The following is a 16437-nucleotide window of genomic DNA, read 5'->3' as shown; positions in this document are numbered from 1 at the left end:
TGTAATTTGACTAAACCCCATCCACGTTTTCACACAGATATAAAATAGTAAGATCTCAAACTGGAGCCATGTCTAGCAGAGGCTAGTGGGAGGAGCTATAGGAGGACAGGTTCATGGGATGGATGGAACGAAGTCAAACGTGGTTTCCATAGGTTTGATGTGTTTGATACCGTTCCATTTATGCCATTCCAGCCATTACATTGAACCCTTCCTTCTATAGCTCCTCCCACCAGACGCCTCTGAATTCTGCAGAATAGATTCTCTACTATGTTAACCTCTATGATGTTGTTTGTAATTTGATAATGTCATACTGCTTGTAAAATAATCTTGTTGTATATCTCTGATAATTGTATTTTTAAAGAGAAACTCTTGTTGATAATGTTGACAGTACTGACTTTAGCCTCCCTGTGGCACTCTGTTCTGTCACAGGGAGGAAATAAATAAAAGCTTAATAAAGATATACATTCAGACCTGTTATTAAGTCTATAACTCTTGTGTTGGATGCCTCCCCCATCTGCAATATAGTAACACTCAGAAAATACTTTACATCAGCTGGGTTTTACATCGGTGTATTTTTTTATTTATTCAAGGATGAAATCACAAAATACATGACTGCCACAGTTTAGTATTGCCTCATCAATAAGCATATATATATATATATATAGCTTATTACTTCCTCAAACTGTTTAAGTGCCCCTTAAACAACAACATTGTTGCATAAATATACCTTGGCTGTATTGTACATGTCAGGTAATGCGGTGGTTCCCTCATGTACCTCTGGTCTGAATAGGTAAAAGGCCCATCTACCTGCTGATAGTGAGAGGTCTCTTCATGCCTGGGCTCAGCATAACCACCCAGAGGGGTATACTACAACGCAAGATCAATGATTTTAGCCAGCTAACTTGCCAACATATTCTGAAATCACTTTTTTTGGGGAAAGATAAGCATGAAATGGGCATGGTCTAATTGGCTTTACAACCAAAAACACATATCTACGTTTAGGTTTCAATAGTTGTTTCTGGTTGTTAATCAAAGTTAGTTGGCCAACTCTGATCCTGCTTTGTAGTATATCCCTCTGGTGTTTGCCATCCTCCTCATGTTGTCATTTTGTTAATGCACACCAATACATTTCATCCGTTATGTACACAAGCTTTGTAGACTTTTCATGGATCAACAGACAACTTCATAAGGTTGTAATACTCAAGAAGCACTTGGGTAATATAGTTTGAACATCTTCAAAGCAGAGCAAACCAACCAACCATGTGTTGTTAGGCTGGGCCCATAGCAACATGCTGTGATGTGATTGGTGGATGGATAAGGAGGTGACTTTGGTCACATCAGATTCCCATCTGACTGACAGCTTCCATTGAGTCACTGCGTGAAGTGGTAGAAAAACAATGTATTGTGTTTGTTGGGTTAAATGTTTAAAGAACGGAAAAGTGCTTTCCCTATCAGCAGCTCAAAGGCAACAAGGTAAAGAACCCTTTTCAGGGAACCCCAAATCAGCATCATCACCATCAAACACTGTTCTGTTTTAGCCCTCAGTGCAGGAGTTTTTAGCCTAGAATATTAAGTGTTTTAAGCCATGTAGAGGTTGTATATTTAAAAAGTGCTCTAGTTCGATAAATATCTCAACTGTTAAAGTAGTGCAAATCAAATCTAGTAGGACCCCCCATCTCCCCCTTACAGGTATGTGTAAACTGTTGTTAGCTATGCTGAACTGGTTCCCAGTATACGGCACTGGTTCCAGTGTGTACTATAGTACTGGTATGGTACTTGTGTGGTAGTGGTCTCAGTGGGGCTGGAAGGTCTTGGCCAGATCCTCCATCACACTCATGAACTTCTGCTGCTCCAACTGGGAACTGTGGGTCCAGGCCAGGGGCAGGTGGGCCGACACCATCCTCCGATCTGACACAGACACACACACACACACATACAATACAATCTGTTTTACAACCTGGTTGGATAAAATATAAGCATTTACTATTCACATTGTGATTGATCCATCCTATAGCCATTTCAATGAAGTTAGCTAGAAAATACAGTTAAGCCAAATCAAAACGTAGGCCTAGCTGTTGACCCCAGATCCCCTGACATGCATTGTGTAAACGCAGGCCCAGAGATGAGGGGGTGTCTGTGTTAGTGACTATTGAAGTGTTTCTTTTCAATCCCGCTGTGCTGGGGAAGGTTACTGAGGTCGCCGCATTGGAGGGAGAGGGTGTGTGTCAGAGGGGGGTTCCACTGTACTCTCTGGCAGTATCTAGTACCGAGAGCTCCAGCTGCAGTGGACCAACGCCAGAAACCCAGCCCAACCCACCCCCGCCCGCCTGCTATCTCCAACCTCTCCCATCCTCTCATGCCCTCAGTCCAACCCACACAGACAAACACTGCATTCAGACAGCACTCATCTTCTTTCTCTCTCTCGTCTTCCCCTCTCTCTAAACCCCTCCCATATGCTTGAAATATCATCTCTCCTCTCTTTCCCTCTCTGTCTCGCTATTCTTCTCTCTCTCCTCTTTCCCTCTCCTTTGGTCTCTCTCTTCTCCAATTCTGACTGAGGTCCACTGTACCGAGAAGCCTAGCTGTTTTAAAGAGCTCTTGTTTTCTCCAGAAGCACAGATTGAGAATGGGTTGTGAGGAGAGGGAGTGTGTGTGGATATGACCGTTAACCCATGACACTCCACACTAGACCTCATTTTGCTGTCTTACTGTATCTTTCTCTCTCTCTTCTGGTCATGACCTCAGATACTTTACCATAAAACATGTATTAAATCGCTCCCTGTAATTGGTAAACAAATGGGGGCAATCCCATTCTTCAGACAATGCTTCACTTTTGTTTGTGATACTTAATTTAATAGATAACTTGTGGTAAGTGTGTTCCACGTTTCTTACTGCCTACCCTGGAAGAAGCTTCCGCTGGGCTTGGTGGCGGCGGCCTCTGAGATGGCCAACCACACCGCGGTGTCAGCCCCCTGCTCCGGGGTCCGCAGACTGCCCTCCATAGACTGGTGGAAGTCAGGCATGGCGTTGGCCACCGCTACAACACCACAGAGAGAGACGGGTCAGTAACAAAGTTATCTTCTTTTAATAATAAATTGTTTATCAGAGTGTATTATGTTTAAAACTGTATTTAGACTATTAGATTTGTATTAAAACAGCATCGGATTTATGTACTGAAATAGTAAATCTCAATAGTAAATGTCAATCTCCAAATGTGGATATGTGTTTACAATGTTGTCATACTCAGAACCAAAGCTGTTTGTTGCTGGTGATTATGTAGCTGTGGTGTATTGATACAGTACCCGGCGTGTCCACCCAGCCAGGGTGCATCACTGAGAAGTGAACGTTGCTATGGGTCTTGGCCCACTGCTCTGTCATCACCACCTGTTGCCTCTGAAACACACACACACACACCAGCAGCTGGGACCAGTTCAAACACAAATCTCAAACACAACATTTCTGACCAAATAAAATCTGCCCTAGACCATGTGACACAAGCACAGACCAGCAAGAGACCACCACATCATGCATTTAATGGAATTGTCTCCAACCCTGTATGGTTCACTGGGGCCAAGCTTCCTCCTGCCATCCAGGACCTCTATACCAGGCGGTGTCAGAGGAAGGTCCAAAAAATTGTCAAAGACTCCAGCCACCTTAGTCATAGACTGTTCTCTCTGCTACTGCACAGCTTCTACCCCCAAGCCATAAGACTGCTGAACAATTAATCAAATAGCTACCCATTGTATTTTTTATTAATTTTTTACACTGCTGCTACTCGCTGTTTATTATCTATGCATAGTCACTACTCCTACCTACATGTACATATGACCTTAATTACCTCGACTAACCTGTACCCCCGCACATTGACTCGGTACCAGTACCCCCTGTATAAAACCTCGTTATTGTTATTCTATTGTGTAACTTTTTTTAAACTTTTGTTTATTTAGTCAATATTTTCTTAACTCTTGTTTTCTTAACTGCATTGTTGGTTAAGGGCTTGTAAGTAAGCATTTGTATTCGGCGCATGTGACAAATAAAATTTGATTTGATGTCTGACCCAAAACAAAATGTGATGTGTGTGCCACTGCTCCCCTCACCTTGTGCTGTGCGTAGACCATGGTCCCGTCATAGCGACCTATTTCTGTCTGCAGGTTCCCTGTCCTCAGCTTCTGGACCAGCATCCCTCCAGATGAAACTGTGATCTGAGGAGGAGGAGGGAGACAGGAAACATGAAAGAATCATAAACGGGACACACACTAAAGTACATTTTTTTGTAATTTAGTAAAATTACATCTAAGAGAATAACCCCAGGTGGTGGTGCCAGTGGGTTGTGGGTTTCAAACTCACCACTCTGGGCTCTGCACTCTTCTCCAGTAAGGGAATCAGGCCCTTGGTCAGGATATACACACCTAGAGAAAGAGAGAGATGTGTGTCTTTCAAGGGGTTTTGAGACTGAAGTATTCACATTCACCTCTCTCATTGACTCACCCATGACGTTACTGGCAAAGCTCTTCTCCAGCCCCTCTGCGTTCACATCCCTCTCACTCATGATGCAGCCTGCATTATTTATCTGTTCACATCAATCAGTCAATCAATAATCCTACATTATAAATACTGTACGCATGTAATAATACATCAAACATGGGAAGAACCCCTACATTATGGGAAGGATGAAAGAGAGAGAGAGATATGGGGAGAGAGAGAGAGAGAGAGAGATATGGAGAGAGAGAGAGAGAGAGAGAGATATGGAGAGAGAGAGAGAGAGAGCTATGGAGAGAGAGAGAGAGAGAGATATGGCGAGAGAGAGAGAGAGAGAGATATGGAGAGAGAGAGAGAGATATGGGGAGAGAGAGAGAGAGATATGGAGAGAGAGAGAGAGAGAGAGAGAGAGAGATATGGAGAGAGAGAGAGAGATATGGGGGGAGAGAGAGAGGATGATGAAAGGCAGGGTGATGACTAGAGGGAGAAAAATATATGTTACAGGGTTATCACTTTGATTCAAACATATGTTCAGCACTCACCAGTACGTTCAAGGCTTTGTACTTCCTCTTGAAGGCCTCTGCAAACTCCCAAACCTTCCGTGTCTCCGACAGGTCCAGAATGTGGACGTATATTTCCTGAAATTACATGATTATTACACTCTGGTTTATAATATCCAAACAGTGTAAAAAGTCCCCCACACAAACATTTTGAGGGTGAGAGAGAGGCCCAAACTCACTCACTTTATTTCCTGACTCCTTGACAATGTCAGCCCTGGCCTCCTCTGCTTTGTCCTTGTCCCTGCACACCATATGGACCGTACCACCTGTAGAGGGGATGGGGGATAACAGTAGAGCAAGAGTGGCTGAACCAGGGGTGTATTCAGTGCGGTGAAACGTGATGATTCTCTTCCTCCAAAGACACACATGCACGCACTGACTCACACTTACACACACACACACTCTCTCTCTCTCTACTCTACAGACACACACCATACCTCTCTTGGCGATGGCCATGGCTGTAGCTCTCCCTATGCCACTGTTGGCCCCAGTGATCATGAAGACCCTGCCTGCCATGGACACCTCCAGGTCCTTTTCCACAAAGCGCTTGGCTGCAGAGAGGAACGCACTCCTGCAACACACACGGGTAGACAGACAGCAGTCAGGTGGAGGATATTCATCCACTGCTCCACTCCACAGGGTGGTAGAGGGTGACTGAGGAGCTCAGTAACAATACACCCCTTTCGACTTGAAATAATTGATTGAATGATTGATTGAAAACAGATTAGAAGAAAGTAGGTCAGTGCCAGTGCACATAGATGTCCTGGGGTCAGATAGGTTCCGAGCAGGGAGACCGCATCTAAAATGAAACAAATTCCAAAGAGTTTAGATATTCAGTCAGAAAGACAAAGGTCTAACAAAGAGAAAGACTGTCACATCATCTCTTAGGTAATGTGAGAAGGAGAGAGGAGGTGGTTCTGAGGCCACCGCTGTGGACAGCGACAGCGGCCTGTGGGCGGCGTCAAGGGGTTCAATGGCTGCCATTGTTCCCAATGGGGGGATTAAAGGAGCGAGGCGGCGCCGTGCTTAGGGATTGTTTTGGGCTAAATGCATGCTCTGTTTGGTGGTGTCACGCAGCGTAAACACTAGTGGAGTCCAGGGTCAGAGAGACTGGTTGGTCTCTGCAAGAAAACACAACATTGAACAAAGGAAGTGCTGAACAAATGACAAAGGCATCTCTTCAGTTGGATTGGATTGTTGTTTAGAATGAGGAAGGGCAGTGTGTGGTCTGATGCTATTGGTAAGCCATTTATCAACAGTTCCACATGATGGCCTTGCCTTGAGCTTGTGGATTTCCAAATAAGATTGTAAGCTTTCTAATTAGCATTGATGACCCAATTTATTTAGTAATATGATGGCAAAAAGTAAACGGTTCTTCAACAGTTTTGTCCATTTAGTGGTTTTGACATCACACAGCAGTAAAGGCCCAGGCACTATTTTGCAGATCTTGGATCAGTTTTGCCTATCTTGATTCTTAATCAATGAGGGTGGAAAAATCTAGAATCTATCTGAACCACTGTGATGTTCACTGTGATGAATTGAATACTATCATGCCAAAGGATGAACACCCATAGAAAGAGAGAGAGAGAGAGAGAGAGAGAGAGAGAGAGAGAGAGAGAGAGAGAGAGAGAGAGAGAGAGAGAGAGAGAGAGAGAGAGAGAGAGAGAGAGAGAGCGAGCGAGAGAGAGAATATACACATTGTTCTGGAAATAGGAAAGATGTCTTTTGAATCATTCAGTTTTATACATTTGATTGATTTAGTGGGATTTGATTCCATTAAATAACCGAATCAACCATAACACATCTGTGCGTATGGACCCAACAGGTGGGGGACCACTGATCAATTGCCTACAGTCCTCCAGAGTAAATATAAAAGCATCAATGCTATGATGATGACAAAAACACCATAGCGGAGCAAATCTTACCTGGTGAATTCAGTCATTCCTTTCAGAAACCAAGCGGAGTTGCGGTAAAGAGACATCGTTGTATTACCCATGGAATCCTCTCGTCCCGCCGTCCCGTTATTGCACGCTCTCCTCCGGTTTTAACTTGGGCCAAACCCACGTGTTTGAATTGACATTGGATGACACCTTCGGCCACCCAGCGGCGAGTAGGGAACAACAACTGAAGCACAATCAAATTCAGTGTCAACTGGTGTCAGCTCGACACTTTCCTTGATGTCTATAGGCTTGAATTAATGAAATAAAATATATTTCCTACTGAATCTTCAATAGGCTTACATGGCAAATTCAGGAGTTGCATGCACAGTATTTGTAATTTCAATTTCAACAACCGCATATTTCAGTAACATAAGAACATTTTATCAGGGAATTATTGATAATACTTCTGGGGGAAATTAGGCTATTTTAGGCATGTAGTCTACAAAAAAAAAAAAAGCCAAAAGAACACGCAATATGTCTGGAAATGAAAGATTAGACCCACATAATTTGGTTTGACAAACAGGATGGTATCTACATTTGATCATAAACCAGAGTGTACAGGACACTACAATGCACCTTGCCCAGGAAGCTCCTGTGACAGGTGTGAACCAATCTCGACAAAGCAAAGCAAATAACTGGGCGCGACACAGTCTAGAGGTGTGGTTTCGCAATTTAACCCACAGCATTGTGGGAAGGTTGACGATGCCCGTCCATATGAATCGGTTTTACGCAAGAGTTTAGATAACATATTTTCGCTCAAGTGTCGGCCTTAGCCTCATATTGCAGCTTCACGATGGTGAGTAAAATGTCGGCTTTTGGTGTCATGTTCAAGTTTGGACATATTTTACAGGGCAAGTAAATTCTCTCTGTGGAACATGCACCTGTCCAAAAGGTGAGTAACTATGTGGTCTATGGCGGTCAGTCTGCGCATAACGACTATTAAAGCTAGCACTTGCACACAGGCTACGCTACAGCACACTCAGTTCCTTTGGCTTGTCCTTGCACTTGAGTCTTGTCGTCTCCACCTGTTTGCCCGGAGGCTACAGTAGCCTAAAGAAGCGTTGCTAGCTGGCACCACTGAAACCACCTCTCCCACTTGAACAGTTGTGCCTTCTGTCTTGCTTAAGAAGCTCTTTATCAATGGGTTGTTGCACAATGTCTTGTTTTTATATTAGAACATCTTGAAAGTAATGTGTAAGTATGTATCAGTGTATTTCTGTGTATGTGAATATGTATTAATGCAGTTACTGATTAACTAGGCGTTAACAACATGGTTTGACCTGAGTGACACCAGAGAGAACCTAATGAACAAGAGGAACTGTTCTGCTTCAATCTGTTGCCTGCAATAATACCCATTCTATTTCTATGATTTGGGTCCCATGCGGGTCAACTTCCTGCCCCCTCTCCCCACAGATGCGCTTCCTGCTGCTGTTCAGCCGGCAGGGGAAGCTGCGACTGCAGAAGTGGTTCACTCCGGTGACGGAGAGAGAGAAAAAGAAGGTGATCAGGGAAATGACTCTGATGGTGTTGGCTCGCCCTCCCCGCTCCTGTAACTTCCTCCACTGGAGGGACCTCAAGATTGTTTACAAGAGGTGACTGAGGAAGAAGAATCTCTGTTTGAGTCTGAGCTGGATCTGTCTGTGGTTTACCTTCGATCGCTTTCTCTTATACCCCTTCTCTCTGTCTCTGATTTGCTTTATTTGGCAGATTATTTGTTTTCCTATGTTTGACTTCTGTCTTTTCTTCTTTTGTCTGTTTCTCTGTTGACCCCTATTGCTGTCTGTGTTTCTCTCCCTCTCACTATTGTCTCTGGGCTGAAACAGACTATGGTGCCTGTGTACTGTAGGGGTGTGGAGGGAGGGAGGTGAGGGATGGGGGAGGGAGGGAGGGAGGGGGGAGGGAGGGAGGGAGGGGGTAGACTAGAACCATCCTTGGCCATGTTATTAGTGGTTAATGTTTAACCTCATAAACCCATCCTCCTCACCAATCCTTCTTACACACACATGCAAACACACACAAAAAAAACATACGCGTGCACACGCCCAAGTTAAAGTTAAATATACACTGAGTGTACAAAACATTAGGAACACCTTCCTAATATTGAGTTTCACCCCCTTTTTCCCTCAGAACAGCCTCAATTTGTCAAAGCATGGACTCTACAAGGTGTCAAGCGTTCCACAGGGATGCTGGCCCATGTTGACTCCAATGTTTCCCACAGTTGTCAAGTTGGCTGGATGTCCTTTGGGTGGTGAACCATTCTTGATGCACACGGGAAACTGTTGAGCGTGAAAAACCTAGCAGCGCTGCTGTTCTTGACACACTCAAACCAGTGCGCCTGGCACCTACTACCATACCTCATTCAAAGGCACTTTCACCCTCTGAATGGCACACATACACAATCCATGTCTCAATTGTCTCAAGGCTTAAAAGTCCTTTAACCTGTCTCCTTCCCTTCATCTACACTGATTTGAAGTGGATTTAACAAGTGACAATCAATAAAGGATCAAAGCTTTCACCTGGATTCACCTGGTCAGTCTGTCATGGAAAGAGCAGGTGTTTCTAATGTTTTGTACACTGCGTACATGTTAAACACATAACAGACGAGCAGATTGTTCTACCCTTACAGTCACTATATGGCTTAACCTTAAGCATTAACCTCTATGGTAAAGTGATTTGCATATAAACATAACAACCGTAACCCTGTTCCTTGACCTCTGACCCCTTGCTCCCTTGAAGGTATGCCAGCCTCTACTTCTGCTGTGGTCTGGAGGACCAGGACAATGAACTGTTGACCCTGGAGGTGCTGCATCGATATGTCGAGCTGCTGGACAAATACTTTGGCAATGTAAGCATAATGTACAGGCAATGTAAGTGCTATTCATTGGCAGGTGAAGGTCTCTGGGGGAAAGTTGAAATAGAACACAGGGAAAGTATAGGTTAAATTGGTGAATAGAAACTAAATGTTAAGGTCTATGTGCTTTTACAATATTTTCAACATTGTATAATCTTAATGGTGTCTATTTCCTCAGCGATGTGCTGTTGTGTCGCCCTGTCTGCTCTGTGTCGCCCTGTCTGCTCTGTGTCGCCCTGTCTGCTCTGTGTCGCCCTGTCTGCTCTGTGTCGCCCTGTCTGCTCTGTGTCGCCCTGTCTGCTCTGTGTCGCCCTGTCTGCTCTGCTACAGGTGTGTGGGTTGGATATCATCTTTAACTTTGACAAGGCCTACTTCATCGTGTGTGTGCACGTTTTAGTCCCCTCAAGAATAGTAAACCAACTAAAATTCAGAGAAGTGTGGACATTTTGCCGGTCCTCAATTGTAAAAAGGCTATTTTAGGTTTAGGGGTTAGAGTTAGGATTAGGGGTTAAGGTTAGGGCTAGTGTTAGGTTGGGGGTTAAGGAAAATAGGATTTTGAATGGGACTCAATTAATGGTCCCCAAAAAGTCCTGTGTCTGTGCGTGCGTGTGGTTATTAGGGAATTACATGAAAAGTGGAGGCTTGTGCTGAAAGTAAAATGATGTGTTTGGTCTATCAGTAAAATACATCAACAGACACACTGAGACTCCACTCTAATCTATTGTTACAATGACAAAACAGAAGCGATCTGAAAGTGTATCATGAATCAGGATCCATAGTAAACAAATCATGCTACCATACTCATCTATCGGAGTGCTGACTCCCAACGGAAAATGTATGAATGAAAGTGACGGCGTCACCCTGATGTGCGCCAGACAGGACTCGACAGGCAACCAAAATATAAGACCACTGGCTGACGACAGCCCCGTCACAGGCACCTCCCGTAGCGCACGGTCTCTTTCTGCAGTCCCCTGCAACCCTGCCTCATTCTTTGGTCCAACGATGGAATTTAACTATGGACATGTGCATGCGCGCTGCAGGTGTGTGAGCTGGACATCATCTTTAACTTTGAGAAGGCCTACTTCATCCTGGATGAGTTCCTGATGGGAGGAGAGATCCTGGAGACCTCTAAGACAGCTGTGGGCACTGCTATAGAGGAGGCAGAGACACTACAGGAGGTGACACACACATACACATGCACACACACACAGTCACTTAAGTGTGACACACTTGCCTAAATATTTAAATATGTTTTTTCTGTTCTCTCAACAGACAATGGAGGAGTATATGAGTAAGCCGACCTACTGAACCTATAACAGGGACGTGAGTCGAATCTTGAGACTGAAGAATCCTTTCCTCAATCGCCATAAGTGCCAAAACATTTAAACGATTAAACTGTAGTACACTCTTCCATTCAGACAGCATACATAGTCTGTTGTTTTATATAAGCACCTTCTAAAAGATGCATTAGGAGTTTTTATAATTTAGGAGTTTGTTTTAAAACAGTTTTACTTTTTTAACTTTGAGATCTTTTCAAATGTGTTTTTAGTTTAAATTATTTGCTAATTACATTATATTTGATAGGATCATACGTTTTAAAATAATTGTAGCCTACTTTGCCTTATGTGATTTTCAAGCAAATCAATGTTATTTTAGAATATTGCTGCTGCATTTTCAAATGTTTTAATTCAGTTGTGAGTTGATCCAAAGGATTGTAACCACAACTTCTTACCATTTTGAAAGTCACATTTATTATTGTAATTCTATGTTGGCTAACGTAGCCATTGCCTACACAAGCATAGTGCCTTAGTGTAATATTTCTCAGTAGTCAAGCTATAGCCAGAGGGTTCTAAGACTGAAGCTAAAGGTGGATGTTTTGGAAAGTGGTGCCTACTCACAGTACCGTTAAAGTCTGAATAAATAGTTTTTTAAATGTTAGTTAGGGTATGTTGTTTCCAACTTTTGTAAATGGATTATCGCTACTTTATTAGAATATATCTCTTGGTTTTATAGCTGGAATTGACAAGGACTACCCTGCTTACCCCAGGCTAAGAAATGTGTTGTCTTAGTTCGTTGCGACCGGAGCTGTCCATGGTGCTAAAATCATAGAAATAGAATGTCATTCCATGTGGCTGAAATGCCCAACTTCACGTTTGCTCATTATTGTAGCTTCAAATTGCCCAAATTGATTACAATATACTAATAGCTTACCTGTCAAACTAAGATGTTTGATTGATCGAGGCTACATATCGTTGTTGCTGACACATCGAGGTAGATGGTGTTTTGAATGTGATATTCTGCAGCTTGTTCACCATCTTTGCGCTCCAAATGAGTAAACACTACACAGTAAGGAAAAAATAAAGTCAATGCTTTATTAACCTCATACGTCACACATTACCGAACACATGTACGAAATATAATTTACGAGGAAGAACACAAGTGGATGTAAAGAATCAAACACTGATTCGGCTGTATGTGCGCTGAAATGTACGGCTAGTATAAAGTGGTGTGTTGTTTTAACTAGCCTATCAAAAACATTGAATATTATGCAACACACCCAGTTACAACCACGAATAGGCACTCCCTTGTAGCTACATCAGATCAAGTTCATGTATAAATTGGCTATTAAAGCATGAGCTTTAATAAATCTACTGAATAGACTAAACTCCATTGCATGTATTTATTTTTCAAAATACTTTATTATGATTTCCCCCCCTTCAAAACAATTATATAATATGTATCTGCATCCCCACCATCTACATTCCTTTGACAGTTTTGGCATAAAGGTCCTTATCTTCGCCCTCTTCGGTCTCTGGGTTCAGATAGCCTAGAATTTTCAGCAGCGTGTCGTCATCCAAGCCCTGCGTTTGTGAAGCATCGCCTGTATCCTCCTCGGGTTCTGACTGTCTTTTCTGAGGCGGGCTTCTGTCTGAGTCCATTTGGTCAAAGTAGTCCTGTATCGCCTGCTCAAACTTTCCCAGCACAAGCTGATCATCTTGTGAGCGAGGCTGCGAGGCACGCTTTTTTTGGTCTGCCTTGTTTGCTACCTGCGGATACTGCACCAACATCTGGGCAGCCAGATACGTTGATAGCTCGTCTTCATCGACAGTGTTGTCGTAGTCGTCCTTTCCTTTCTCTGGGACATTTGGCTCAGAGAACATGTAGTCTCTCTGCCTTCCAGCTGGCGCGTAAAACCTGGACGGTGGGCTTGTATGCTGTTTCTGCTTCTTAAGCGCGTGTGCGTTCTGATTTGCCACGCTTCCCAGCCCGAGGATTTTTAGAATGTCTTCTGTGTTTATTTCTTCCGGGACGTTGCTTGTTTGGGTCTCAGGCAGCCGTCTGTTGAAGAATGTCTCTGGAGGGATCTTATTTTTCTTAGAGGAAATGTGAGTTAGTTTGTCCTCTACCTTGGCCAGATCGTTGGGTGTCTGAGAATGTGCTTGTGTCCTCAGTGGTGTCCTGGCCTGTTTTGTCATCTCCCCACTCTTCAGCATGTCCATCAGGTCTTCTGGTGGGATCTGTAGTTTCTGGGAGATTTGGATGAGCTGGTAAATGGCCTGTGGATCTACCTTGTCGCTGTGCTGAGTTTGAGCTGCCCTCCTCTCTTCCCTCTCCTCCTCCTCCTCTTCTAGCTCTCTCTTCCGCTCCTGCTCTGTTTTCTCCAGCACCTTCAGAAGGTAGTAGTCGACCAGTTTGGTGATGTCATCTGGGTCATGTTCTCCCGGACCCGGCTGGCTCGATCGCTTGACCTCATCAATCCCCTCTTCTTCATCATCCTCTTCATCATCCTTCAAGCCTCTGTTGAACGCCTGCCTGTTGTCTCTCTCCTCTTCCTCCATCTCCACCTGCTCCTCTAAGGGCGTCCAGTCCTCTCCCCCCATCACATCCTCATAGGCCAGGTTCCTCACCCGGAACATGTCATCATCATCATCATCCTCCACTTCATCATAATCATCCTCATCATCCTCAGTCTGGCGTTTGTGTCCAGCCTTGGCGTTGGCTATCCTCCCCAGTTCCTCAAACACAGACTGCAGGTTGGCCAGGTTCTGGGGTGTGTACTTCCCCTCCATGTTCTCATTGGTGCGTTTGAAGGGGCTCTCGGGGCCCGGGGCTCTGCCTTCTTCCTCACCGTCCTCATCTTCAAACATCAGCGGGTACTTCCTGTAAGACCGGCTGGCATGCTGCTGCTGCGACCATGGATACGCCACGCCCTCTCCCACCTGGCTCTCCTCCTCCTTCGCCGGTCTCCGCCCTTTGCCTAGAGCCTGGCGGGCTACACTGGGCCTCACAGGGGCTGGCTTGGGGCCCTTCTCGGTCTGCTGGAGGGTACTCAGCACCGCCTGCAGCCACTCCTGAGTCTTGTCCTCCTTTTTGCGCTCCCCTTCCTCATCCTCCTCATCATCTTGGTCCTGGCCGATCTTACTCTGACTGGTCTGGGTAGGAGAGGCTAGCCTCAGCATTGAGCGGAGTTTCTCTGAGTCTAAGTCTATGTTGGTGGTGTCGTAGTCTGGGGTGAGGGGAGCCTGATCCTGGGGGGCTGACACCACTGCCCCGGTACTCTGGCGGAGGCTCTCAATGTACTCCAGGGCCTTGAGCATGTCTGCGTTGGTGGGGAGGTAGGGGGCGTCTCTTTGCTGGGGGTCCAGCTCACTGCCCCTCAGTCTGTGTTCTCTGAGAGAGGCCCCCTGGACACTGCCAGAGCCCAGGAGGAGGGGGAGCAGGGAGAGGAGGAAGGCCATCCCTGCCGAGGAGAGCTTGGGGAGTGACGGCATGGTGTCTTCAGCCTGGAGACAGACACAGCAGGGAGAGAAGTGTCAGAGCTGACCTATTTATGTTTAGGATAAGATTTTTCACTGGTCAGACCGTTATGTACTTATTTCTTTCAAACAAGAATATGTTAAAGGATTGTGCAGTCAAAATCGTGATTTTCCTGTGTTTTTTATATATATATTTCCACACTGAGGTTGGAATAATCCTATGATAATGCTCTTTTTGGTGTAAGAGCTGTTTGAAAAGACTGCCTGAAATATCAGCCTGTTTTGGTGGGATGGAGTTTTGGCCACCCTGGTGACATCACCAGGTGGTAAATTAGTTAATAGACCAATAAGAAAGAGTTCCAAACCTCTCTACCAATAACAGCTAGTTTTCAGTTTTCCCCTTCTCACTCCCAGACAGTCCTAGCAAAATTCATGCTTGAGAAATTGCTCTTTACTAAGAAGCTATTTTTGTTTCTTTTTACCATTTTAATTTAATATAATCCCAGTAAGATACTTAACTGTTACCCAGATATTATTTCATATTAAGATCAAAATGGCTGCATTGGACCTTTTTTAATGATAAGGCCAGTTTAAAGGCTTTTGGAATGATCAGCTCTCATGATCCTCATTGAAATTCTAAAACCTTTCATTTTCAGACCTGCCATTTATTCCCGTTTGATGCTTCAGCTGTATTGCTATAGCTTACTAGTGGTAGTTATCTGAAATGAGGTTTTGTCACTCTAGAATTCTGCCAGTAGCTGCAGTTTTTATCCAGAGAATGAAAATCACATCTGTTGAAAGCCCAAATGATTGTTTGCGGAGCAGTAATACCATGGGCATTCAGCTCGCCTGTTAATCTCATTAGTTTTCATATTGCTGCCTTCCGGAATGAGTCACAATCTAGTTGTCTAGGTAACCCTTCAGCTGATGCTGGCTGCTGTCGAAACACAACTACCTACACCCAAAACATCTCCAGCGGACTAAAACGCTATTGTGTTGCACAAGCTTTTTACTGAGAAAATGCAATGGAACTTTATAATCATACACCTAATTTGGATACATTATAAACCAACTAGTGGATTAATTGGTTTTGAAATCAAATTGTTTAAATTAGGCTACTTATCTGCTTAGCCTACATAATAAAAACTACAACTTACTTTTGCAAATCACTAAAAACGAAAAGCATAATAAACTTGAATAGTTAATATAAAACAGATTTTGCATCTCTTCACTGCGGCAGACCTGTTTGCAATGCATCAGGTTGGTTGCAAAGCTAAACGGATTTTAAAATGGACAAACATATTAAAATAACTGAAAATAGTGACATTGAATTCCATTTTCTCAAAACAAGTATAATTTCGATGTAGGCCCTATATAAAGTCTTACCTCTGCAAAATAGTTTCAAGTGATAGTCGTGAGTGAATTTAGCTTCTCTTTCTCAGTGTGAGCGCGAGCAGGGATTCTCTGTGTTCAGCACCGGGGACAGCTCCTCCCATTATATGAGGCGCCACCTGACTTGTGCGTCACTGCGACATACGCAATACTAGATCCAAAGAAACAAACAAACATGATTAGAACTGGTTCACATTTGTTCAATTATTTTCTAATCTCTTCACCTCAACTTTCAATTGGAAATGCTTATGTTATCACTGTTTTGTTATCATGTCTAATTATGTTGGTTGTTAACCAATAGCATAATATAATATGCCATTTAGCAGACGCTTTTATTTTACATTTTATTCATTTAGCAGACGCTCTTATCCAGAGCGACTTACAGTTAGTGAGTGCATACATTATTTTTTTAAATACTGGCCCCCGTGGGAATCGAACCCACAACCCTGGCGTTGCAA

General features: G+C 43.9%; 3 protein-coding genes across 3 annotated transcripts; 1 reads left to right on the top strand and 2 right to left on the bottom strand.

The window, feature by feature from the left end:
• Positions 1 to 553: 553 nt before the first annotated feature.
• Positions 554 to 12131, bottom strand: LOC121567714 (dehydrogenase/reductase SDR family member 12). Its single transcript, XM_041877944.2, has 11 exons — positions 12042 to 12131; positions 6965 to 7163; positions 5477 to 5610; positions 5223 to 5305; positions 5022 to 5117; positions 4489 to 4570; positions 4348 to 4409; positions 4098 to 4202; positions 3303 to 3393; positions 2900 to 3037; positions 554 to 1908 (listed from the first exon to the last, which is right to left on the bottom strand). The coding sequence occupies exons 2-11, from the start codon at positions 7033 to 7035 to the stop codon at positions 1793 to 1795; spliced, it is 978 nt and encodes a 325-aa protein (XP_041733878.1). The 5' UTR covers positions 7036 to 7163; positions 12042 to 12131; the 3' UTR covers positions 554 to 1792.
• On the top strand, positions 7656 to 11768 carry LOC121567715 (AP-1 complex subunit sigma-3). The gene is made up of 5 exons (XM_041877945.2): positions 7656 to 7775; positions 8393 to 8571; positions 9716 to 9824; positions 10871 to 11008; positions 11103 to 11768. The coding sequence occupies exons 1-5, from the start codon at positions 7773 to 7775 to the stop codon at positions 11136 to 11138; spliced, it is 465 nt and encodes a 154-aa protein (XP_041733879.2). The 5' UTR covers positions 7656 to 7772; the 3' UTR covers positions 11139 to 11768.
• Positions 12132 to 12181: 50 nt separating the features above from the next.
• LOC121567713 (secretogranin-2) lies at positions 12182 to 16141 on the bottom strand. Its single transcript, XM_041877943.2, has 2 exons — positions 15974 to 16141; positions 12182 to 14614 (listed from the first exon to the last, which is right to left on the bottom strand). The coding sequence occupies exon 2, from the start codon at positions 14600 to 14602 to the stop codon at positions 12587 to 12589; it is 2016 nt and encodes a 671-aa protein (XP_041733877.1). The 5' UTR covers positions 14603 to 14614; positions 15974 to 16141; the 3' UTR covers positions 12182 to 12586.
• Between the last annotated feature and the right edge of the window lie 296 nt (positions 16142 to 16437).

This window comes from Coregonus clupeaformis, chromosome 6 (assembly GCF_020615455.1).
Source record: "Coregonus clupeaformis isolate EN_2021a chromosome 6, ASM2061545v1, whole genome shotgun sequence".
Taxonomy (NCBI): Eukaryota; Metazoa; Chordata; class Actinopteri; order Salmoniformes; family Salmonidae; genus Coregonus; species Coregonus clupeaformis.
This window is presented reverse-complemented; position numbering and strand designations above follow the sequence as displayed.